Consider the following 24959-nt stretch of genomic DNA (forward strand, 5'->3'; position numbering starts at 1 on the left):
TCCTGTAATTGTACAAAGGAGAGCAAATTGCCACCCGGATCAAATACATCTTTGATGGACATGATTCCCTTTTGATTCCACATTTTAAAAAGAGGAATGTCAAGTGAAGGGGGAAAACAGGGATTACCCCATAAGGGGATGTACGGGGATGAAAAAGGATTTTTCCCCAAATGTGTATTAACCTTCAACCACGTAGTGTAAGTGTCCCAGAATAAAATATTAGAACGAAATATCTTAGGAATGTGTATTTTAGGGGTGTGTAACAAGGCTGCTGGGGCATATGGGTGAAATAATGCTTCCTCCAAGTCAGGATTAGTATAGTGATCGGTATGTAATAACCAATCAGTTATATATCGGAATATGGCAGCTTTTGCAAATGCAGAGATGCTTGGGATGCTCAGCCCTCCATTTTTTTTCAATAGGTAAGCTCGGGAACGCGGCATTCTGGGTTTCTTGTACTGCCAAATGAATTTAAAAAAGATCTGCGTAAACTTCAGTACATCCACTCTTGTTAAAGTAATGGGTAAAGTTTGTAAAAGATAGGCTAGTTTCGGGAACACCACACTCTTTATTACAGTTACTCGTCCGAGTAGAGAGAGTTTAAGATCTTTCCAATTCTGGAGTTGGGAGTTTAATCTATTTAGCAATGGAGAGAAATTAAAAGCATATAGAGAGGATAATTGAGCTGGTATAAATATACCTAAGTATTTTAATTTATGTGTTGCAATTGTGAAAAGAGAGGCTATGTGGGGATGTGTAGCTAAAAAAGTAGCTGCATCAATGGGGAGCAACTCAGATTTACTCACATTGATGCGATAACCTGCAAATGATCCAAATGTGGTAATTAGATCCAGAAGTGTAGGGATGGATCGTAGGGGGTCAGATATAAAAAGCATCATATCGTCTGCAAATAAAGACAATTTACATGTTTGGTTTCTGATAGTAATACCCTTTACCTCCGTTTCCTGTCTTATTGCTATTGCCAATGGTTCTAGCGCAATTGCAAACAAAAGTGGAGAAAGCGGGCAACCCTGTCTCGTCCCTCTCTGTGTACAGAATACAGGTGATAAATATCTATTAGTGAGAATCTGAGTAAGGGGAGAAGTATATAAGGATCGTATGATCTCAACAAAAAGGGCGGGCATACCAAACCGACGCAGAGATTCAAACAGGTGATCCCAGGTTACCAGATCAAACGCTTTTTCTGCGTCTAAAGACAACAAGAACCTGGGATCACCCGTCTCGCCCATATGCAGAGACTGCAGCACCGTAAGGACTTTCCTAATGTTTGTGACAGAGTTTCTGCCACAAATAAACCCGGTTTGATCCGGGTGTATGATAGACGGGAGAATCAACTTCAACCGCTCTGCTAAAATTTTTGTCAATAATTTATAGTCTACGTTAAGTAGAGAAATGGGTCTATATGATGAAGGCAAAAGGGGGTCTCTGCCTGACTTCGGCAGAACTTTTATAATGGCCGAATTAAAATAGTGAGGGATTATTTTACTATCCATTATGGAGTTAAATACATTAGTTAAAGTCTCTGTGATTTGGGGACGTAATATTTTGAAAAACTCCCCACTCAGACCATCTGGGCCTGGGGCCTTGAACGTCTTGAGAGATTTAACAGCCTGATCTACCTCTTCATGTGTAATTTTGCCAATCAATATATCAGCCTGTGCAGATGAAATCTGTGGCAGGGTGTGTGATTCCCAAAAAGCCTCCTTTTTAGTGATATCTATTGGGTCTTGGGAATAGAGGTTTTGGTAGTAACGGAAAAAGATATTCGCGATATCTTTGCCATTGAATTGTATGGCAGAGCTTTCATCTTTGAGAGCTGCAATATTATTATGTGGCTTGGTACCTCTCAGCATGTTTGATAGGAGTCGGCTAGGTTTGTTGCCGTATCGAAAGAAATGTAATTTACCTGAGTATACATATTTATCATCCATTTGAGTGAGGATTTGATCAAAGTGTAACCTGCACTCACCATATGCGGCTCTAGTCACCGGTGAGGATGAAGCTCTTAGAGCTTGAAATGCGGATGTTAAGGCCGTCTGTGCAGATCTATAAGTGGCGTCCTGTTCAGCCTTATATTTTGTCATAAAGGAGATAATTTCCCCCCTAATCACCGCCTTAGCAGTTTGCCAATATAAACCTGGGTTATCTTTATGTATTTGGTTGTTCATTTCGTAATTGGCCCAAGCAGACTCTAGCATTGACTTAAATTTAAGGGATGAGGCTAATTTTGCCGGAAATCTCCATTGGGAGTATGAACCCAAAAGGAATTTCCCCTGTACATCCACCCACACCGGCACATGATCCGAAATAGCAATAGTTTCAATCGATGTATCGATAATCATTGGGGATATTGAGTTAGATAAGTAAAGATAATCAAGCCTAGAAAAGGCGTTATGAGTGGCTGAGTAGTACGTGTATTCCAGATCAGTGGGGTGTCTCATTCTCCACACATCTAATAAATTCAATTCTGTGGCTATATAATTTAAACCTATTTTTGGTTGTTTGGGGGAGGAATGAGAGAAAGTTTTCCTATCTAAGGTTGGGGAAGCGACCAGATTGAAATCACCCCCTAATATAATCTTAGAATCTGCAAAAGAATATAATTTGTTAATCAATCCTAAGAAAAAAGATTTATCATATATATTGGGACCATAGACATTACACAAACAATATCTAGTGCCGTCTAGCGTAACATCCATAAGAATGTATCGGCCCTCTTGGTCCACATCAGAGGAGTGAATATCGAATTGAATACCCTTGCGTATTAGGATTACCACTCCACGTGACTTAGAACCAAATGATGATGACGCCAGTACCTGGTGGTGCAGTGTGTTTAGCTTGGCGTGTTCTGTGGGAGTTAAATGAGTCTCCTGTAAATAAGTGATATCGGATTTAAGCTTATTAAGATATGTCAATATGCGCTTTCTTTTCACTGGTGAGTGAATCCCCCTGACATTCCAGGTGCAAAACCTAAGGTGGGAATGCATCACAAGGTGTGGAAATTAGGTAATGCAAATAGTAAAAAAGTGTAGTATAAATGTTAATATACTCCCCATAATACCGGTTGGTGTTAGGTAGGTTCATAATAATATGAATGTCGGCTCTAGTATAAGTCATAAATAAGCTATGAAGGGCATGAGCTTCGTGATTCATACAGTATAAAGAAACAAATAAACAAATGGACATAGACATAAAAAGAAAATAAAGAAAGACGCTGATATGCATAGATTGCGAATCAAATGCAAACATATAACCAAAACTATAGTCATTGATCTCAGCCTATTGAAAAGGAAAAAAAAAAAAGACAATAGTCTTAATAATAACTATAAAGCAACGTCACAAGTATATATGTAATTATAATCCTAAATCAGACTATAAACATATTTTTGAAGAAAAGGGTAAAACCTGGTAAAGGCATCAAAATAGGTATGGGACATCTTCCCGTAATCAATCATTATGGTCCATCGTGGAGGGGTCCGAGGACTCTTTTACTTCGTTAAGGAAAGCCTGGGCGTCAGCAACTTCTGTGAAATCTTTAGGGCCTTGAGGTGAGAAAATGCGAAGTCTAGCTGGGAATAAGAGCGCGAAGCGAGTCCCTGATTGGATGAGCTGAGAGCAGACAGGGGACATATTTCTGCGTGCTCTGGCAACCTCCGCGGAGTAGTCCTGGAACAAGAGGATACGTTGGCCATCCCACTGAAGAGGGCCCTTCTGTCGAGCAGTTGACCATATCAGATCCTTGTGACGAAAATTTAAGCACTTGAAGATAACAGCTCTAGGGCGTGAGATGTTAGAATCGCGAAAAGGACCTAATCTATGTGCTCGTTCTATCTCAAAATTATTCAGTTCAGCCGAGATGCCGAGTAGCTCAGGGAGATCGGTTTGAAGAAATTTAGTGAGATCGTTGCCTTTAATCGTTTCCTTAAGACCCAGAAGTCGCAGGTTGTTGCGTCTGGACCTATTTTCCAGATCGTCTACCTTGGATAGTAATTGTTGTTGTGTGGTCGACATGGTAGCAACTTGTTGTTTTAGTTCCGAAAGTTCATGAAAGTTGACTCCGATCCTGTTTTCATTTTCACGCACTTGTTGTGAGACAGAGGACATTTGCGTCTTAATATCCGCCAGTGCCCCCATGAATTTATCCGCTTGGTTTTGCAGTAGTGGTTCCACTGTTTCTTTAATGGCTCTAACTATCTCTGCATATGAGAGAGGAGCAGGAACCGGGCCCATTGTGTTATGGGTAGTAGCGGGTTCGGAACTATGTGTGTGTGGCATGTTTTCCACAGGGTCTGTAGGTTGATCTGTACGTTTGCTACTACCCCTGGCTCGATTTGCCTTGGGGGTGGGCTGTGGAGCCATGAACTTATCCATGTAGAGATTGGTCTTAATTTTCACCAGGTTATGATAATACTGAGGAGTGTGTTGCTTAGAAATGGCTGTGATCACAGACAGGAGATCCTTTACATTTCAAATAATTGTGAAGTAACTTGAAAAATAGGGCTGGAGCACCATCTGGTGGTAGAAGCTGGCACTGTAACTATTCCCCAGAGTAAAGGATATGTACATAAATATTGCCAAATTTATCATCAGCTATAGCTGGGGATTCAAAAGAAGTATAGAGTTGCAAGACTTCTGTTTATAAGCAGCTGTACGTTCTCCAGTATAGGGCTTTAACTGGTAACACACAGTACCTTGTCTCCTGTATATGCAGTGTCTGCAAAATGGCGCCGTCTGTAAAAGGACCTTGAAAGGAGCCAGCGTCTGCCTTCTGCAATTATGATATGCGGTCGCGGGGACCCGTCCAGCGGCGTCCCCGTGTGTTCCCCTTGCTGCTCGCACCCACCCGCTGACTGTCTGTGAGCCAGCGTCGCGGGGTTTGGCAGTGGACCAGGCGCGATGCAGGAGCCGGGAGGCGAGGGCCGGAATCCAGCACCACGCACCGCGTCTGCAGTAGGCCGCGAGGTCCGGCAGCCCGAGTCCGGGAACCAGGATCCCGCTAGGCAATGGGAACACCCGCCTTGGGGGCAGAGATGGCTTGTGGCGGTAGGAGAGCCAAGAAGCACCGCGCACGGCCGGAGGGACTGGATCAGCAGGCTCAGTCGTAACGGAGCCCCGACTCCATGCAGCTTTCCTCCTCGGCTTCCAGGCCACGCCTCCCCCGCAGACACTTTCTACTAGAATCCGTGTTTCTCAAACTCCGTCCTCAGGACCCTCAACAGTTCATGTTTTCCAGACCACCTGTGGATCTTTTAAAATGTGTCGGTTAGTACTGAGTACACCTGTGCACCAGCGAGGTGGTCTGGAAAACATGACCTGTTAGGGATCCTGAGGACGGAGTATGAGAACCACTGCTCTAGAACGAACCAAGATGAATTAGGGGTAGATTTACTAACGAGCGGTTTGTCAAAGCCAACGATCATCAGCGCCTTTGGCTCAGTTTTAAAAGGGCAGTAGAAATAAATGCCAGACAAGCCTTGTTTAGCGTTTATCACTCAGTGTGTGAGGGGCTGGATGCTCAGTGTATAAGGCCATAGACTAGTCATGTGTGTTGATGCATTACTCTCCATGCACTATGATATGTCTGATTCTCCGATTTGAATTATTTATTCAGAAATTGTATTAATTTTTTAACAAATTCAGATCACGTATTTAATTTCAGAATCAATTGAGTCAATTCACCCAACAGTAGTTACAGTGCAGCCCAGGTCACAGGACCAGCAAGCAGAGGAGTACCTGGCGCATCCTATAGACACTCCGGGTGACTATACAAGCTGTAGGGTTAGGGGACATTCCTGCCGCCTCTACAGGCTGCATTGTGCCGTGTCAGGCACTCTGCAAACCAAATGCAGGTGTCATGGAGCAGCGACGCTGACACTCCCCTGGGCCCTGGGCGTAGGCACCACTCCCACATCCGGGAGATTCATGAATCTTGGGTGACTCTCCTGGATGCCCAAAAGAGTGGGCAAGTCTCCCGGAGGCCACTCGCCCACGTCCCCTAGTGAAGTGCGTGGTATGGACAGCCAATCACATAATTACGCTGAATTGTGTGGCCCTGCCTCAGGCGTCGCAGTGCAGGTAACCCTAAGTGCGATATCGGGCACAAAGGGCCTGATTCTGAGTTGCGTGCAATCCCACCTGCTGATGGATCTAGTGACTTTTAGCGAACTGCGCACGCATTGGGGCCTGCATACGCTACTTAGAGCAATTACTGGTGACACATTGCATGGAGGTAAACATGGAGGCAATTTCTATAGCTAGTCACAGTCACATTGCCATGGAGTGAGCGTGAGTAATACACATCAGGGGGTATTTGGTAATTAGCACATGACTGGCATATGAGACTGAAGTGTACCGGTGGGCTACCTGACTGCTGTTGCACCTGCTAATAACTGACTAGAACACAAAGCTGGGAGAGGTAGTTCAACAATAACTGCTCTGCTGCAGAAAGACTGATTTTTGGAGTAATAAACATCGAACGTTTCCCTTTTTACCATTTAGCTCCTGGCTTCCTGCCCGAGGATGGAGATCTAGATGGCCGAGGAGGAAGAGGCTGACGGCAGTGACCAGAGGATGACAAGGGGCCAACCAGGTGTGCGGAGCCTGCCAGCTGCAGGAAAATGACATTCCAGCAACCGCCTGTGGGCAATCTGACACATTTTATGCCACTACGCCAGGCAAGTGGTTAAGGGGCACCCATGCAGATATTTCCTATATAGGGTACCCCATGTAGATAATGTGCCCTATGTAGATATTTCCAATTTAAGGGGCCCCATGTGGATATTACCCTTATAAAAGGCCCCATGTAGATCTTTCACACTCATATTCAACTCAGTTTAACCTGTGTTGTCTATTAACACTGGGCCTGTTAGGAATAGAGTAAGATAGAGCCAGTGACTGTGCACCTTGGTAACACCATGCTGCACTGCAGGTGGGATAGGTGTAACATGTGCAGAGAGAGTAATGGTGCATACACACGGTCACATTTTCCTTCAGATCTGTACAATAACGATTTTAAAAATCGTTCATATCTAAAGGACAATCTGACACGTTTGTCAGATGAACGATGCGCGTTCCCGCTTGTCAGATAACGATATCTGACATCTGATGTGTTTGTAGTCAGATTTGGACGATTCCATTCATTTGTAATGCAGTCAGAAATCATTCAAATCGTTTGTAAAATCATTCAATCGTTCATCTGACACATCTAATGCTGCCCATCCACTAGGCGATTTTGACAGGCGATTGCACGATAATGACGTAGTTATCGTGCAATCGCTTGCAAATCGTCTGCAAATCAGGCACTTTAAAGTCGGAAACGACCAGCGATGTGCGCGTCCGCTGGTCGATTCCGACATCAATCATCGGGCAAACATGCTGGTCAACCTGACGATATCGTCAGGTTCAGCATGTTGCCAAATGATTCATGAGCCTGCACTGAACGACTGCTCATTCAGTGTAGGCTTATCACAGACATAGGGCTCTATTTACTACAATCCGCATATTGAATGCGGATTGTAGTGTGATATTACCGAGTGAATTCGCATTGAATATCACAGGGATTTACTATAAATCCCTTGCAGGGACAGAACTTGCGATAAAGCTCTGTCCCTGCGGATCCCATCCGCACTCTAGTCGCGGTATTTTCGGAAAAAATACCGCGACTAAGAGCCCGCGCATGCGCCGACCGACCACCGCTACTACCCCCCCGCCAACGCTAAGCCTCGGCGCTAAGCCCCGCCCCCCGCGATCGCGGGCCACCTCTAGGTGGCGTTATTATCACAGGGCTTCCCCCGGTATTTTTTTACAATTTATTTTTAGTAACTTGCACACAGATCACATTTCCCATTACAATTATGGGAAATGCGATCTGCTTTACTAAAAATAAGTGATACTGGGGGTTGGAGTAGAATTTTACTAATTCTACTCCAATTGCCCTATAATAACTACAGGTGAAACTAAAATAATGTGAAAAGGGTGTGAAAACACCCTTTTTCACTTTATTTTAGTAAAAATAATGTTAATAAATAGAGCCCATAGAAACGACAGCATGATTACAATGTCATAATCGTGCTGTCATCTCTATGGTCTGCTAGTGGATGGGCACATATGACTGTGTGTATGCACCATTAGATTTGGGAGGAGTGTGTCCAAATTAAAAACTAAATTGCAGTGTAACAATAAAGCTGTCCAGCATTTGTGGGCCACATGCAAAAGCAGCCAATATTTACACGGGTTCAACCCGGCTCGCTTTACAGTGTGCACGGGTAACCAGTGTCGATGCGACCTGGGTCCTGGTCACAGAATAGGAAGAGCTCGCTCAGCACGTGGTGGTGGTGATGTCAGGAAAGCATCTCTAAACTTCTAAATACGTATCCTAAACCAGTGGTCTCCAACCGGTAGCTTCCGGTCTTCATTTTGGTAGCTCCCCCAGCTGCTGTACTGCCGAGTCACCTAGGAGGAAGTGACCTCTGATGTGTGCTCCCCCGTGGTGTCGATGCCATCATATGTAACGGTGGACAACTGCAGGCCTCCAGTTAGTAGGCGCTAATGTCACTGAGTGTCTATTTGGGAGGTTGCAGCAGCTTCTTACCCCTCCAGTATCAGCTCCCAACCTCCGGCTCCTTTACAAGCTCAGTCTCTCTCTATTTCCGCAGCTCCGCTTGAGGCACTCCCTTAGGGGTCGTCCCACACATCCCTCTTATGCTGATTGTTCTCAGAAACCTCCCTGGATGACACAGCTTAGTCCCATCGGATGGTCCCCGCCTCAGAGACCTCCGCTGCTTGTCCCGGAGTACGGCCGCTGCCCTCAAGTAAGCATCAAGGCAGCGCAGCCCCTTCTCCTGTCCAGCTACCTCACCAACTGCACACACCAACTGCCATTTTTCTCTAGTTCAAATCCTTGAGCCTGCTACAGTACTCACTGGTCCCCTAACGTCCACCACCACTGAGGGGACAGCGCAAATAGTCCCTGAACCTTAAGGAAACCAGTTAAATCATGCCCTATATTAGACAATGGCAGTAGTCACATTAATATTTTACATTTTCATAGAGGCACATCAGTGTGGGTAGGAACACAGGGTGTTGGTGGGGTGCCACAATAGTCTAAACAAATCTAATAGGGCACAAGTTCTCAAACTCAGCCCTCAGGACCCCAAACAGTGCATGTTTTCCAGGTCTCCTTACAGAATCACAGGTGAAATAATTAGCTCCACCTGTGGATCTTTTAAAATGTGTCAGTGAGTAATGATTACACCTGTGCACCTGCTGGGTGACCTGGAAAATGTGTAGGGTCCTGACCGAGTTTGAGAACCATTGTAATAGGATGTTAATCAGACAGATCCGATTGGTTGCAAATTTTCCATTTTCCCGCCTTGCTCAGTGAGCGTCTAAAAACTTGTGTAATTTTTAATATATTGCTTAATTTTATATATTAAAAAATATTTTCCTAACAGATTTCCTTTAAAAGGAATTTTATTGTCAACACAACGCTCTGTAACATGACTGTCTAACAGTAACCTATAAGGGTAAGGATTACACAACGCTCCGTAACAAGACTGTCTCACAGTAACCTATAAGGGTAAGGATTACACAACGCTCTGTAACATGACTGTCTCGCAGTAACCTATAAGGGTAAGGATTACACAACGCTCTGTAACAAGACTGTCTCGCAGTAACCTATAAGGGTAAGGATTACACAACGCTCTGTAATATGACTGTCTCGCAGTAACCTATAAGGGTAAGGATTACACAACGCTCTGTAACAAGACTGTCTCGCAGTAACCTATAAGGGTAAGGACTACACAATGCTCTGTAACAAGACTGTCTCGCAGTAACCTATAAGGGTAAGGATTACACAACGCTCCGTAACAAGACTGTCTCGCAGTAACCTATAAGGGTAAGGATTACACAACGCTCTGTAACATGACTGTTTCGCAGTAACCTTTAAGGGTAAGGATTACACAATGCTCCGTAACAAGACTGTCTCGCAGTAACCTATAAGGGTAAGGATTACACAACGCTCTGTAACAAGACTGTCTCGCAGTAACCTATAAGGGTAAGGATTACACAACGCTCTGTAACAAGACTGTCTCACAGTAACCTATAAGGGTAAGGATTACACAACGCTCTGTAACAAGACTGTCTCGCAGTAACCTATAAGGGTAAGGATTAAACAACGGGACCAGCTCTGTATTTATAATCTGTACAATGAAACATGTTACAGTAATTCCTGCACTAGTGGCATCTCATTACTGTAGTACTGAAAGGACAGGACATTCATTTCCATAACATGACATTAGCAAATGATTCAAGCGTTGAAAGAAAACATGTAACTGAGGAAAGCCTATAATGGAACAGTTAATTAAATTTTAAATATGACGTATTACTGGTTATGGGATGGGGTTTCTAGCTAAAAAATAAGGGGGCTTTTGCTGCCAACTAAGAGCTTTAAAATGTGACTAAAACCACATTTCAGACATTTTGAAGAAAAAAAAACCATAAAACAAATGACGCAGCTTAGAACAAACCACTTTCTATCAATCAATTAGTGAAACCCCAAAGTGTAATCAGCTACTTCTCCTAGGGCTCTATTTACTACAATCCGCATATTGAATGCGGATTGTAGTGTGATATTACCGAGTGAATTCGCATTGCGAATTCAGGCAATATCACAGGGATTTACTATAAATCCCTTGCAGGGACAGAGCTTGCGATAAAGCTCTGTCCCTGTGGATCCCATCCGCACTCTAGTCGCGGTATTTTTGGAAAAAATACCGCGACTAAGAGCCCGCGCATGCGCCAACCCACCGTCGCTGCTACCCCCCACAGATGCTAAGCCCCGCCCCCAGGCGCTAAGCCCCACCGGCGCGACCCCCCCTCCCTTCATTACACTTACCTGCATCCTCCTGGCCTCCGGTGATCTTCTCCAGGCTTCCCGATCAGGTGATCTCCCATACTGCACTGGGGCCCGATCACCTGATGACCGGGCCCCAGTGCACTGTGGGAGACCAGCTGACCGGAGAGGAGCCATCACCGGAGGCCCGATCACCGGTCCCTGGATTCAGGTAAGTAAAAAAAAATGTTTCAATTTTTTTTTTCTTTTTTTTACAGCAATCAGCTTGCGGTCTGTTTAGACCACACAGCTGATTACTGGTACCGGCTCCCGCCTCTGCTCTCCCCGTTAGAGCAGAGTGGGAGCCCAGTAACCGAGGGAGACCCTGGATAATGCCACCTCCAGGTGGCGTTATTATCACAGGGCTTCCCCCGGTATTTTTTTACAATTTATTTTTAGTAACTTGCACACAGATCACATTTCCCATTACAATTATGGGAAATGCGATCTGCTTTACTAAAAATAAGTGATACTAGGGGTTGGAGTAGAATTTTACTAATTCTACTCCAATTGCCCTATAGTAACTACAGGTTATACTAAAATAATGTGAAAAGGGTGTGAAAACACCCTTTTTCACTTTATTTTAGTAAAAATAATGTTAATAAATAGAGCCCAGGGTGAGTGTGTGGAGAAAGGTCTGGTAGGTGACAGGGTGAATGTGCGGGGACAGGTCTGGTAGGTGACAGGATGAGTGTGCAGGGACAGGTATGGCAGGTGACAGGATGAGTGTGCGGGGACAGGTCTGGTAGGTGACAGGATGAGTGTGCGGGGACAGGTCTGGTAGGTGACAGGGTGAATGTGTGGAGACAGGTCTGGTAGGTGACAGGATGAGTGTGCGGGGACAGGTCTGGTAGGTGACAGGGTGAGTGTACAGGGGCAGGTCTGGTAGGTGACAGGGTGAGTGTGTGGAGACAGGTCTGGTAGGTGACAGGGTGAGTGTACAGGGACAGGTCTGGTAGGTGACAGGGTGAGTGTACAGGGATAGGTCTGGTAGGTGACAGGGTGAGTGTGCTGGGACAGGTATGGTAGGTGATAGGGTGAGTGAGTGGAGAAAGGTCTGGTAGGTGACAGGGTGAGTGTGTGGAGACAGGTCTGGTAGGTGACAGGGTGAGTGTGTGGGGACAGGTCTAGTAGGTGACAGGGTGAGTGTGTGGGGACAGGTCTAGTAGGTGACAGGGTAAGTGTGCAGGGACAGGTATGGTAGGTGACAGGGTGAGTGTACAGGGACAGGTCTGGTAGGTGACAGGGTGAGTGTGCGAGGACAGGTCTGGTAGGTGAAAGGGTGAGTGTGCAGGGACAGGTATGGTAGGTGACAGGGTGAGTGTGCAGGGACAGGTATGGTAGGTGACAGGGTGAGTGTACAGGGACAGGTCTGGTAGGTGACAGGGTGAGTGTACAGGGACAGGTCTAGTAGATGACAGGGTGAGTGTACAGGGACAGGTCTGGTAGGTGACAGGGTGAGTGTACAGGGACAGGTCTGGTAGGTGACAGGGTGAGTGTACAGGGACAGGTCTAGTAGATGACAGGGTGAGTGTACAGGGACAGGTCTGGTAGGTGACAGGGTGAGTGTACAGGGACAGGTCTGGTAGGTGACAGGGTGAGTGTACAGGGACAGGTCTGGTAGGTGACAGGATGAGTGTACAGGGACAGGTCTGGTAGGTGACAGGGTGAGTGTGCGGGGACAGGTCTGGTAGGTGACAGGATGAGTGTACAGGGACAGGTCTGGTAGGTGACAGGGTGAGTGTACAGGGACAGGTATGGTAGGTGACAGGGTGAGTGTACAGGGACAGGTCTGGTAGGTGACAGGGTGAGTGTACAGGGACAGGTCTGGTAGGTGACAGGGTGAGTGTACAGGGATAGGTCTGGTAGGTGACAGGGTGAGTGTGCTGGGACAGGTATGGTAGGTGATAGGGTGAGTGCGTGGAGAAAGGTCTGGTAGGTGACAGGGTGAGTGTGTGGAGACAGGTCTGGTAGGTGACAGGGTGAGTGTGTGGGGACAGGTCTAGTAGGTGACAGGGTGAGTGTGTGGGGACAGGTCTAGTAGGTGACAGGGTAAGTGTGCAGGGACAGGTATGGTAGGTGACAGGGTGAGTGTACAGGGACAGGTCTGGTAGGTGACAGGGTGAGTGTGTGGAGAAAGGTCTGGTAGGTGACAGGGTGAGTGTGCGAGGACAGGTCTGGTAGGTGACAGGGTGAGTGTGCAGGGACAGGTATGGTAGGTGACAGGGTGAGTGTGCAGGGACAGGTATGGTAGGTGACAGGGTGAGTGTACAGGGACAGGTCTGGTAGGTGACAGGGTGAGTGTACAGGGACAGGTCTAGTAGATGACAGGGTGAGTGTACAGGGACAGGTCTGGTAGGTGACAGGGTGAGTGTACAGGGACAGGTCTGGTAGGTGACAGGGTGAGTGTACAGGGACAGGTCTGGTAGGTGACAGGGTGAGTGTACAGGGACAGGTCTAGTAGATGACAGGGTGAGTGTACAGGGACAGGTCTGGTAGGTGACAGGGTGAGTGTACAGGGACAGGTCTGGTAGGTGACAGGGTGAGTGTACAGGGACAGGTCTGGTAGGTGACAGGATGAGTGTACAGGGACAGGTCTGGTAGGTGACAGGGTGAGTGTGCGGGGACAGGTCTGGTAGGTGACAGGATGAGTGTACAGGGACAGGTCTGGTAGGTGACAGGGTGAGTGTACAGGGACAGGTATGGTAGGTGACAGGGTGAGTGTACAGGGACAGGTCTGGTAGGTGACAGGGTGAGTGTACAGGGACAGGTCTGGTAGGTGACAGGGTGAGTGTACAGGGATAGGTCTGGTAGGTGACAGGGTGAGTGTGTGGAGAAAGGTCTGGTAGGTGACAGGGTGAGTGTGCGAGGACAGGTCTGGTAGGTGACAGGGTGAGTGTGCAGGGACAGGTATGGTAGGTGACAGGGTGAGTGTGCAGGGACAGGTATGGTAGGTGACAGGGTGAGTGTACAGGGACAGGTCTGGTAGGTGACAGGGTGAGTGTACAGGGACAGGTCTAGTAGATGACAGGGTGAGTGTACAGGGACAGGTCTGGTAGGTGACAGGGTGAGTGTACAGGGACAGGTCTGGTAGGTGACAGGGTGAGTGTACAGGGACAGGTCTAGTAGATGACAGGGTGAGTGTACAGGGACAGGTCTGGTAGGTGACAGGGTGAGTGTACAGGGACAGGTCTGGTAGGTGACAGGGTGAGTGTACAGGGACAGGTCTGGTAGGTGACAGGATGAGTGTACAGGGACAGGTCTGGTAGGTGACAGGGTGAGTGTGCGGGGACAGGTCTGGTAGGTGACAGGATGAGTGTACAGGGACAGGTCTGGTAGGTGACAGGGTGAGTGTACAGGGACAGGTATGGTAGGTGACAGGGTGAGTGTACAGGGACAGGTCTGGTAGGTGACAGGGTGAGTGTACAGGGACAGGTCTGGTAGGTGACAGGGTGAGTGTACAGGGATAGGTCTGGTAGGTGACAGGGTGAGTGTGCTGGGACAGGTATGGTAGGTGATAGGGTGAGTGCGTGGAGAAAGGTCTGGTAGGTGACAGGGTGAGTGTGTGGAGACAGGTCTGGTAGGTGACAGGGTGAGTGTGTGGGGACAGGTCTAGTAGGTGACAGGGTGAGTGTGGGGACAGGTCTAGTAGGTGACAGGGTAAGTGTGCAGGGACAGGTATGGTAGGTGACAGGGTGAGTGTACAGGGACAGGTCTGGTAGGTGACAGGGTGAGTGTGTGGAGAAAGGTCTGGTAGGTGACAGGGTGAGTGTGCGAGGACAGGTCTGGTAGGTGACAGGGTGAGTGTGCAGGGACAGGTATGGTAGGTGACAGGGTGAGTGTGCAGGGACAGGTATGGTAGGTGACAGGGTGAGTGTACAGGGACAGGTCTGGTAGGTGACAGGGTGAGTGTACAGGGACAGGTCTAGTAGATGACAGGGTGAGTGTACAGGGACAGGTCTGGTAGGTGACAGGGTGAGTGTACAGGGATAGGTCTGGTAGGTGACAGGGTGAGTGTACAGGGACAGGTCTAGTAGATGACAGGGTGAGTGTACAGGGACAGGTCTGGTAGGTGACAGGGTGAGTGTACAGGGACAGGTCTGGTAGGTGACAGGGTGAGTGTACAGGGACAGGTCTGGTAGGTGACAGGATGAGTGTACAGGGACAGGTCTGGTAGGTGACAGGGTGAGTGTGCGGGGACAGGTCTGGTAGGTGACAGGATGAGTGTACAGGGACAGGTCTGGTAGGTGACAGGGTGAGTGTACAGGGACAGGTATGGTAGGTGACAGGGTGAGTGTACAGGGACAGGTCTGGTAGGTGACAGGGTGAGTGTACAGGGACAGGTCTGGTAGGTGACAGGGTGAGTGTACAGGGACAGGTCTGGTAGGTGACAGGGTGAGTGTACGGGGACAGGTCTGGTAGGTGACAGGGTGAGTGTGCGGGGACAGGTCTGGTAGGTGACAGGATGAGTGTACAGGGACAGGTCTGGTAGGTGACAGGGTGAGTGTACAGGGACAGGTATGGTAGGTGACAGGGTGAGTGTACAGGGACAGGTCTGGTAGGTGACAGGGTGAGTGTACAGGGACAGGTCTGGTAGGTGACAGGGTGAGTGTACAGGGACAGGTCTGGTAGGTGACAGGGTGAGTGTGCGGGGACAGGTCTGGTAGGTGACAGGGTGAGTGTGCGGGGACAGGTCTGGTAGGTGACAGGATGAGTGTACAGGGACAGGTCTGGTAGGTGATAGGATGAGTGTACAGGGACAGGTCTGGTAGGTGACAGGGTGAGTGTGCGGGGACAGGTCTGGTAGGTGACAGGATGAGTGTACAGGGACAGGTCTGGTAGGTGACAGGGTGAGTGTACAGGGACAGGTCTGGTAGGTGACAGGGTGAGTGTGCGGGGACAGGTCTGGTAGGTGACAGGATGAGTGTACAGGGACAGGTCTGGTAGGTGATAGGATGAGTGTACAGGGACAGGTCTGGTAGGTGACAGGGTGAGTGTACAGGGACAGGTCTGGTAGGTGACAGGGTGAGTGTGCAGGGACAGGTCTGATAGGTGACAGGGTGAGTGTACAGGGACAGGTCTGGTAGGTGACAGGGTGAGTGTGCGGGGACAGGTCTGGTAGGTGACAGGATGAGTGTACAGGGACAGGTCTGGTAGGTGATAGGATGAGTGTACAGGGACAGGTATGGTAGGTGACAGGGTGAGTGTACAGGGACAGGTCTGGTAGGTGACAGGGTGAGTGTGCGGGGACAGGTCTGGTAGGTGACAGGGTGAGTGTACGGGGACAGGTCTGGTAGGTGACAGGGTGAGTGTACAGGGACAGGTCTAGTAGGTGACAGGGTGAGTGTACAGGGACAGGTATGATAGGTGACAGGGTGAGTGTGCAGGGACAGGTCTGGTAGGTGACAGGGTGAGTATACAGGGACAGGTCTGGTAGGTGACAGGGTGAGTGTACAGGGACAGGTCTGGTAGGTGACAGGGTGAGTGTACAGGGACAGGTCTGGTAGGTGACAGGGTGAGTGTACAGGGACAGGTCTGGTAGGTGACAGGGTGAGTGTGCAGGGACAGGTCTGGTAGGTGACAGGGTGAGTGTACAGGGACAGGTCTGGTAGGTGACAGGGTGAGTGTGCGGGGACAGGTCTGGTAGGTGACAGGATGAGTGTACGGGGACAGGTCTGGTAGGTGATAGGATGAGTGTACAGGGACAGGTCTGGTAGGTGACAGGGTGAGTGTACAGGGACAGGTCTGGTAGGTGACAGGGTGAGTGTGCAGGGACAGGTATGGTAGGTGACAGGGTGAGTGTACAGGGACAGGTCTGGTAGGTGACAGGGTGAGTGTACAGGGACAGGTCTAGTAGATGACAGGGTGAGTGTACAGGGACAGGTCTGGTAGGTGACAGGGTGAGTGTACAGGGACAGGTCTGGTAGGTGACAGGGTGAGTGTACAGGGACAGGTCTAGTAGATGACAGGGTGAGTGTACAGGGACAGGTCTGGTAGGTGACAGGGTGAGTGTACAGGGACAGGTCTGGTAGGTGACAGGGTGAGTGTACAGGGACAGGTCTGGTAGGTGACAGGATGAGTGTACAGGGACAGGTCTGGTAGGTGACAGGGTGAGTGTGCGGGGACAGGTCTGGTAGGTGACAGGATGAGTGTACAGGGACAGGTCTGGTAGGTGACAGGGTGAGTGTACAGGGACAGGTATGGTAGGTGACAGGGTGAGTGTACAGGGACAGGTCTGGTAGGTGACAGGGTGAGTGTACAGGGACAGGTCTGGTAGGTGACAGGGTGAGTGTACAGGGATAGGTCTGGTAGGTGACAGGGTGAGTGTGCTGGGACAGGTATGGTAGGTGATAGGGTGAGTGTGTGGAGAAAGGTCTGGTAGGTGACAGGGTGAGTGTGTGGAGACAGGTCTGGTAGGTGACAGGGTGAGTGTGTGGGGACAGGTCTAGTAGGTGACAGGGTGAGTGTGTGGGGACAGGTCTAGTAGGTGACAGGGTAAGTGTGCAGGGACAGGTATGGTAGGTGACAGGGTGAGTGTACAGGGACAGGTCTGGTAGGTGACAGGGTGAGTGTGTGGAGAAAGGTCTGGTAGGTGACAGGGTGAGTGTGCGAGGACAGGTCTGGTAGGTGACAGGGTGAGTGTGCAGGGACAGGTATGGTAGGTGACAGGGTGAGTGTGCAGGGACAGGTATGGTAGGTGACAGGGTGAGTGTACAGGGACAGGTCTGGTAGGTGACAGGGTGAGTGTACAGGGACAGGTCTAGTAGATGACAGGGTGAGTGTACAGGGACAGGTCTGGTAGGTGACAGGGTGAGTGTACAGGGACAGGTCTGGTAGGTGACAGGGTGAGTGTACAGGGACAGGTCTAGTAGATGACAGGGTGAGTGTACAGGGACAGGTCTGGTAGGTGACAGGGTGAGTGTACAGGGACAGGTCTGGTAGGTGACAGGGTGAGTGTACAGGGACAGGTCTGGTAGGTGACAGGATGAGTGTACAGGGACAGGTCTGGTAGGTGACAGGGTGAGTGTGCGGGGACAGGTCTGGTAGGTGACAGGATGAGTGTACAGGGACAGGTCTGGTAGGTGACAGGGTGAGTGTACAGGGACAGGTATGGTAGGTGACAGGGTGAGTGTACAGGGACAGGTCTGGTAGGTGACAGGGTGAGTGTACAGGGACAGGTCTGGTAGGTGACAGGGTGAGTGTACAGGGACAGGTCTGGTAGGTGACAGGGTGAGTGTACAGGGACAGGTCTGGTAGGTGACAGGGTGAGTGTGCGGGGACAGGTCTGGTAGGTGACAGGATGAGTGTACGGGGACAGGTCTGGTAGGTGACAGGGTGAGTGTACAGGGACAGGTATGGTAGGTGACAGGGTGAGTGTACAGGGACAGGTCTGGTAGGTGACAGGGTTAGTGTACAGGGACAGGTCTGGTAGGTGACAGGGTGAGTGTACAGGGACAGGTCTGGTAGGTGACAGGGTGAGTGTGCGGGGACAGGTCTGGTAGGTGACAGGGTGAGTGTGCGGGGACAGGTCTGGTAGGTGACAGGATGAGTGTACAGGGACAGGTCTGGTAGGTGATAGGATGAGTGTACAGGGACAGGTCTGGTAGGTGACAGGGTGAGTGTGCGGGGACAGGTCTGGTAGGTGACAGGATGAGTGTACAGGGACAGGTCTGGTAGGTGACAGGGTGAGTGTACAGGGACAGGTCTGGTAGGTGACAGGGTGAGTGTGCGGGGACAGGTCTGGTAGGTGACAGGATGAGTGTACAGGGACAGGTCTGGTAGGTGATAGGATGAGTGTACAGGGACAGGTCTGGTAGGTGACAGGGTGAGTGTACAGGGACAGGTCTGGTAGGTGACAGGGTGAGTGTGCAGGGACAGGTCTGATAGGTGACAGGGTGAGTGTACAGGGACAGGTCTGGTAGGTGACAGGGTGAGTGTGCGGGGACAGGTCTGGTAGGTGACAGGATGAGTGTACAGGGACAGGTCTGGTAGGTGACAGGATGAGTGTACAGGGACAGGTATGGTAGGTGACAGGGTGAGTGTACAGGGACAGGTCTGGTAGGTGACAGGGTGAGTGTGCGGGGACAGGTCTGGTAGGTGACAGGGTGAGTGTACGGGGACAGGTCTGGTAGGTGACAGGGTGAGTGTACAGGGACAGGTCTAGTAGGTGACAGGGTGAGTGTACAGGGACAGGTATGATAGGTGACAGGGTGAGTGTGCAGGGACAAGTCTGGTAGGTGACAGGGTGAGTATACAGGGACAGGTCTGGTAGGTGACAGGGTGAGTGTACAGGGACAGGTCTGGTAGGTGACAGGGTGAGTGTACAGGGACAGGTCTGGTAGGTGACAGGGTGAGTGTACAGGGACAGGTCTGGTAGGTGACAGGGTGAGTGTGCAGGGACAGGTCTGGTAGGTGACAGGGTGAGTGTACAGGGACAGGTCTGGTAGGTGACAGGGTGAGTGTGCGGGGACAGGTCTGGTAGGTGACAGGATGAGTGTACGGGGACAGGTCTGGTAGGTGATAGGATGAGTGTACAGGGACAGGTCTGGTAGGTGACAGGGTGAGTGTACAGGGACAGGTCTGGTAGGTGACAGGGTGAGTGTGCGGGGACAGGTCTGGTAGGTGACAGGGTGAGTGTACAGGGACAGGTCTGGTAGGTGACAGGGTGAGTGTACAGGGACAGGTCTAGTAGGTGACAGGGTGAGTGTGCAGGGACAGGTATGATAGGTGACAGGGTGAGTGTGCAGGGACAGGTCTGGTAGGTGACAGGGTGAGTATACAGGGACAGGTCTGGTAGGTGACAGGGTGAGTGTACAGGGACAGGTCTGGTAGGTGACAGGGTGAGTATACAGGGACAGGTCTGGTAGGTGACAGGGTGAGTGTACAGGGACAGGTCTGGTAGGTGACAGGGTGAGTATACAGGGACAGGTCTGGTAGGTGATAACGCGAGGTGTTTTGGATATTATTTTTAAACCTTACTTATTATAAGAAGAAATGGAATAATTCACATCAATACCAACTTTAAAATAAATGACAATGTTTTACTTCAAAAGCAAATCAATTCTATATGTATTATGGTATTATTGTCAAAGCAGACTTACAACATAAAAAAAATTAGTTCAGCAACAGTAACAAAATGATTATTTGCAATGCCTAGCATAGACTCCCAAGGTGACAGTCAGCCATGTTTATACTTACAGCCCAGCGCCTCGCAACTCTCTCGACCTACGATCTCTCCTGCTCAACCCGACTGACCTCTCCCCTTTTTGATCAATCTTTTATACTTTTTCCTCTCTGCTACTGACATATTCTAAAATGACGAATATTAATTAATTAATTCAATATTCATGCTCACTAAACATTTCACTAATTATATATTTTAATCATAACAAAACCCACAATCTCCTTTCTATGTTCTCAAAATACTGGTGACCGCATATAGGCCAAGGCTATCCTGATTGGCTCCCTTCTTGCTTAGCCAGATCTGAGACCTCCTGTCTCCTAGTCTGTTCATACTCAACTAACCCATTATTCTGTCTTGCTAGAGAAGAAATGATTTTGATCAGTTCTAATTTATACCTATTTCTGTAATAACATTTATACCTTTAGATTATACAATATTAAACAATAATAACTGTTGCTTCAGACACACACCTGCCTACTTTAGAGAGAGGGTAAACCTCATCTCAAGGCCTATTTATTTAGGTTTATTAGACAATGTGTTAGAAAAGCATTATAAGGAACATTACAACGGGCACCCTTTTCATCCACGCTTTCTTCTTGCTTGTTCCATTCTGCGATATGATGACTGTATGTTTTATTGTACCCCAACATTCCTTCTGTTATTACACAGTTTATTAATGCACTCACATATAATAATTTTTTATTAGGTTTTTGTGTATTTAATAATTTCTAAAAGATCCCCAAACAAGTTTGATTCAGTAAGATCCTCCTTGTAAGATTGTGTTACAAACACTGGTTCCCAAATAATTACCTTCAGCTCCTGTACCATTTTGTTAATAGACATGATGTTGTCCTGATCATACCTTGGATACCTTGTTAATTTTAAACGTAGGGAACCTGTGACATTATAAGGTTCAAGTGTGAGAGTTCCACATCGTGAGTGAAATGTTGTTTGATTTGAGTGCAATGAGATAGACATTAGCACAACATTCCCTGAATGACATTGTGACTACATACCCAACAATCACCTTTATTGTTCTTTCTATAAGCTCATGATAAGTGTCCAGGGAAGAAGTGTCAGTTTGTATAGAGATGCTTTCTTTGCACCATTGTATACCCCTTTTCTGAATTTAAACCACAGTATTTACATATACACCTTGGAATTGTGAGACAACCCTTCACACCTTTGTCATACAGTAATGGCTCTTTTTTACGATACTTCATCAGATGTATCTTGCACCTAGTACCAGTATGAGACCTTATTTACCTATAATGTATTTTCTTTTCAACCATTTTAAGAATTTTTTTCCCTTGGTCTTTTTAAACATTCATTTTTATTGAATATTTTGTTAGGTTTTTTTTTCAAATGAAAAAAGAAAAGAGGGGTACAGAAAAAAAGAAAGGAATGGGGAATACAGGCAATAAAATAAGACAATAGAAAGAAAAAAATATTACAGATAAAACATTACATTATATTATACCAAATATAAAATATCATTAAAAGGTAGTAGATAATATATACTAATAACAGAGACCACTCCATAACTGCAACAGTCAAATCAAAAGAGAGAACATATCGGAACCTTGGAGTATCAATTTGTGTTTACTGGGAGGCATGGACCCCCCATATTGAACTCATGCCAACTGAACCATTTTATCATTGGTGAATTAGTAGAGGGAGAATATGGACAATTCAGCGTTTCCATCAAAAAACTATGATTTAATTTAGTCTTTATCAAGGAAAGGGGGGGGGTTTATCTTGCTTCCAGAATTGAGCGATGGCTGCCCTAGTAGCAATAAGTACATGTCCGATAAAATACCTATGGTTAACTGGAACGTCTTCCTGAAATATATGTAAAAGAGCTGTGGCTGGGGACAAAGACAGCCGCAAACCAGTAACCTCCAGAATCAAGGCTTCTACCTCCAGCCAGAGGGGACGTATAGCAGGGCAACTCCAGAAAATATGGAGAATCTCTCCCGTTTGACCACATGAACGCCATCATAAACTAGATTGGGAAGGCCAAATTTTGTGTAATCTGTCCGGGGTCAAATAGATACGATAAAATAGTTTCATATACATTTCAATATGAGAGATACATCTAGACATTTTGACTATAGAAAAAAATAATTGGGACCATACATGTGGGTTTAAACATATATTTAAATGATTTTCCCATTTAATAATAGCTGGTATCTTAGCTGGTTCTTCTGCTGTTAGAATTAAAGAGTACCAGAAAGATATACCCCTTTTACGGGAAATTGAGAATATACGTGAACAAACATGAGAAGGGATTGTACCAGTCAACCCTACTAAATGTGGGAAAGATTGAACCCAATGTCTGATTTGAAGAAATTTGTAAAAATCTCTAGAGGGGATAGAGAACCTAGCTTGTAATTGGGCAAAAGAAAGGAAAGTGTTACTTATAAAAAAATCATGAAGAGTACGAATACCTTTGGGGTGCCAAGAGGATAAATTTAAATTTGGAATTAATTGTGAGAGGCCCTGAATAGAGAGGTGTAAAGATGGCAGGTTAAATTGTAGGAGGGTAGATAAACTATCCCACGCTTTTAAAGAAGCTAATGTGGCTCTAGACATATTTTTTAAGGACTTTCTAGAGCTGGGTGGAACCCAAAGTAAATCACCAAGGGGGAATTTGCCTAACATATCACTTTCCAATTTAACCCAAGGTTTAGGATTGAGAACATTTGACCAGTCACTGAGTTGATCGATCAGACATGCTGTTTGATAAAGAGCTAAATTGGGATAAGTCAAACCCCCTGATGATCTAGACATCATCAGATATGTCTTAGCAATCCTGGCTCTCTTATTATTCCAGATATATTTATTCAGTACTGCATTAAATCTATTTAGCCATGAGAGAGGGAGTGTCCTGGGAATTGATCTAAATAAATACATAAGTTTGGGGAGAAGAGTCATCTTGACGGCCGCCATTCTGCCCATCCAGGAAACCTCGTGATTCATCCAATCTTTTGTGTAAATAACAAATTGGTTCAATAAGGGGCCATAATTAAATTCAAGGAGAGTGTCTTCTGCAGCCGACAAAGAAATACCGAGATAGCGGAGAGACTGTGTTTGCCAATTGTAATTATAACGAGATTTAAGAGAGTACAGGAGCTGGGGTGGGGCATTTATTGCTAATACTTCCGTTTTAGATGTATTTAATTTATAATATGAGGCCGCAGAGTAACTATTAAGCAGCTGTTGTAAATTTGAAAGAGAGGTTTCCGGATGTGTTACAAACAGAAGGACATCGTCCGCAAAAAGACAAATTCTATGATGTGACCCGTTTATAAAAGGGCCATGAAGAAGGGAGGAAGTGCGGATATATTCTACTAGAGGTTCTATTGCTAGAACAAAAATTAAGGGAGATAAAGGACAGCCCTGTCTGGTACCATTGCTTATAGGGAACAAAGAAGATAAGAAACCATTGCAACACACACGTGCTCCAGGGGCACTATAAAGTGCAAGAATGGCATCTAAGAACCATCCTGTAAAACCAAATTTGGAGAGTACAGCCTTCATAAAACCCCAGTGCAGCCTATCAAAGGCTTTATCGGCGTCTAATGAAAGTGCCAGAAGCGGGTCCCCGACCTGTGAAAAATGTTCAATGACATTTAAGGCTCTTCGTGTGTTATCTGGAGCTTGTCGGCCCATCACAAAACCAACCTGATCTGGGTTAATCAAATAAGGGAGTAACGGATTTAGTCTGTTGGCTACCATTTTCGCATATAATTTAATATCAGTGTTTAATAAAGCTATGGGTCTATAATTTTGGGCATGGGTGGGGTCTTTGCCTGGTTTAAGGATAGTTATAATTCGAGCCTCAAGCATCTCAGGGGGAAATAAGCCTGAATTGGTCCCCGCCTCAAACACCCCCATCAGCGCCGGAATAAGGTCCGATTGAAACTCCATATAGAAATTGTTAGAGAAGCCATCCGGTCCAGGTGCTTTATCACGTTTCAAGGCTTTGATGGCATTTTTCAGCTCTTCTTCTGTGCAGAGGGGAATTTAAAGAAACTAGTGACTGTTCAGTAAGGGAGGGCAGAGCAAGGTCTGATAGAAAAGCAGAGATAGTCTCTGACATGGGTTGAGCTGTGTGTACATCATCTGGACCATCGCGACCATCGAAACTGCGAGCCGGAGCCTGCGGTTGAGGTTTTTAACCGCAAGGCCCGGAGTGATTTTGGCTCTATCAGAGCCAAAATCACTCCCACTGACATCACTAGTGATGTCAGTGGGCCGGCTTCTGACGGTAGGCGTTCCCTTGGGAATGCCCCCGTCAGGGAGGCACGCCCCCGGCACGCCCACCAAAGGGGGCATGCTGTCAATCAACATCGACAGCACGCCCCCTTTGATCTGACACAACGAGCGAAGGAAAGTCCTTCGCTCGTCGCATCTGGCGCATGCGCACGACGGAGCTCCCGCCGTCGTGCGCATGCTCAGTGCAGACCATCGACCCACTTGCGAGCGGACAGCCGCTCGCGAGTGGGTCTGAATCAGGCCCTTAATCTTTTTTAAAGTGTATATCTCTAATTCTCCTCTAACTTTAAGGATCTTTTGGAAAAGTACAGAGTTGGAAGGATCAGATTTATGTTGGTCTTCCAGGTCCCGAAGTCTAGTTTCAACTTCCTTTTGTTTTTGAGCTTCTATACGCTTAATTCTAGATGCTACTTGGATTACTGTTCCTCTAAGAACTGCCGTAAAAGGCACACCAAAAATTAAAGGGAGTAGTATCCGTGGGTTTATTATGTTGAAAGTATTCTGATAGGGCAGACTGAATGGCCTGCCTCCCCTCAGTAGAGGATAAAAGAAAATTATTGAACCTCCATGGTCTACTGGAGG

At 47.4% G+C, this 24959-nt stretch overlaps 1 protein-coding gene and 1 pseudogene across 1 annotated transcript in view; both read left to right on the forward strand.

Annotated features, from left to right (window-relative positions):
* The window catches only part of LOC148453324 (hyaluronan synthase 3-like), a 30869-nt pseudogene extending 24308 nt beyond the window's left edge, over positions 1-6561 (forward strand).
* A 568-nt stretch (positions 6562-7129) lies between these two features.
* LOC148453325 (transport and Golgi organization protein 6 homolog) overlaps positions 7130-24959 on the forward strand; it is a 106150-nt gene continuing 88320 nt past the window's right edge. Inside the window, exon 1 of the mRNA XM_088462286.1 lies at positions 7130-8831. Within this exon, the coding sequence (XP_088318412.1) occupies positions 8774-8831 (58 nt within the window). The 5' untranslated portion in view covers positions 7130-8773. The remainder of the gene's footprint in view (positions 8832-24959) is intronic.

Source organism: Taudactylus pleione, unplaced genomic scaffold (genome assembly GCF_031769625.1).
Source record: "Taudactylus pleione unplaced genomic scaffold, aTauple2 ptg001183l, whole genome shotgun sequence".
Lineage (NCBI taxonomy): Eukaryota > Metazoa > Chordata > Amphibia > Anura > Myobatrachidae > Taudactylus > Taudactylus pleione.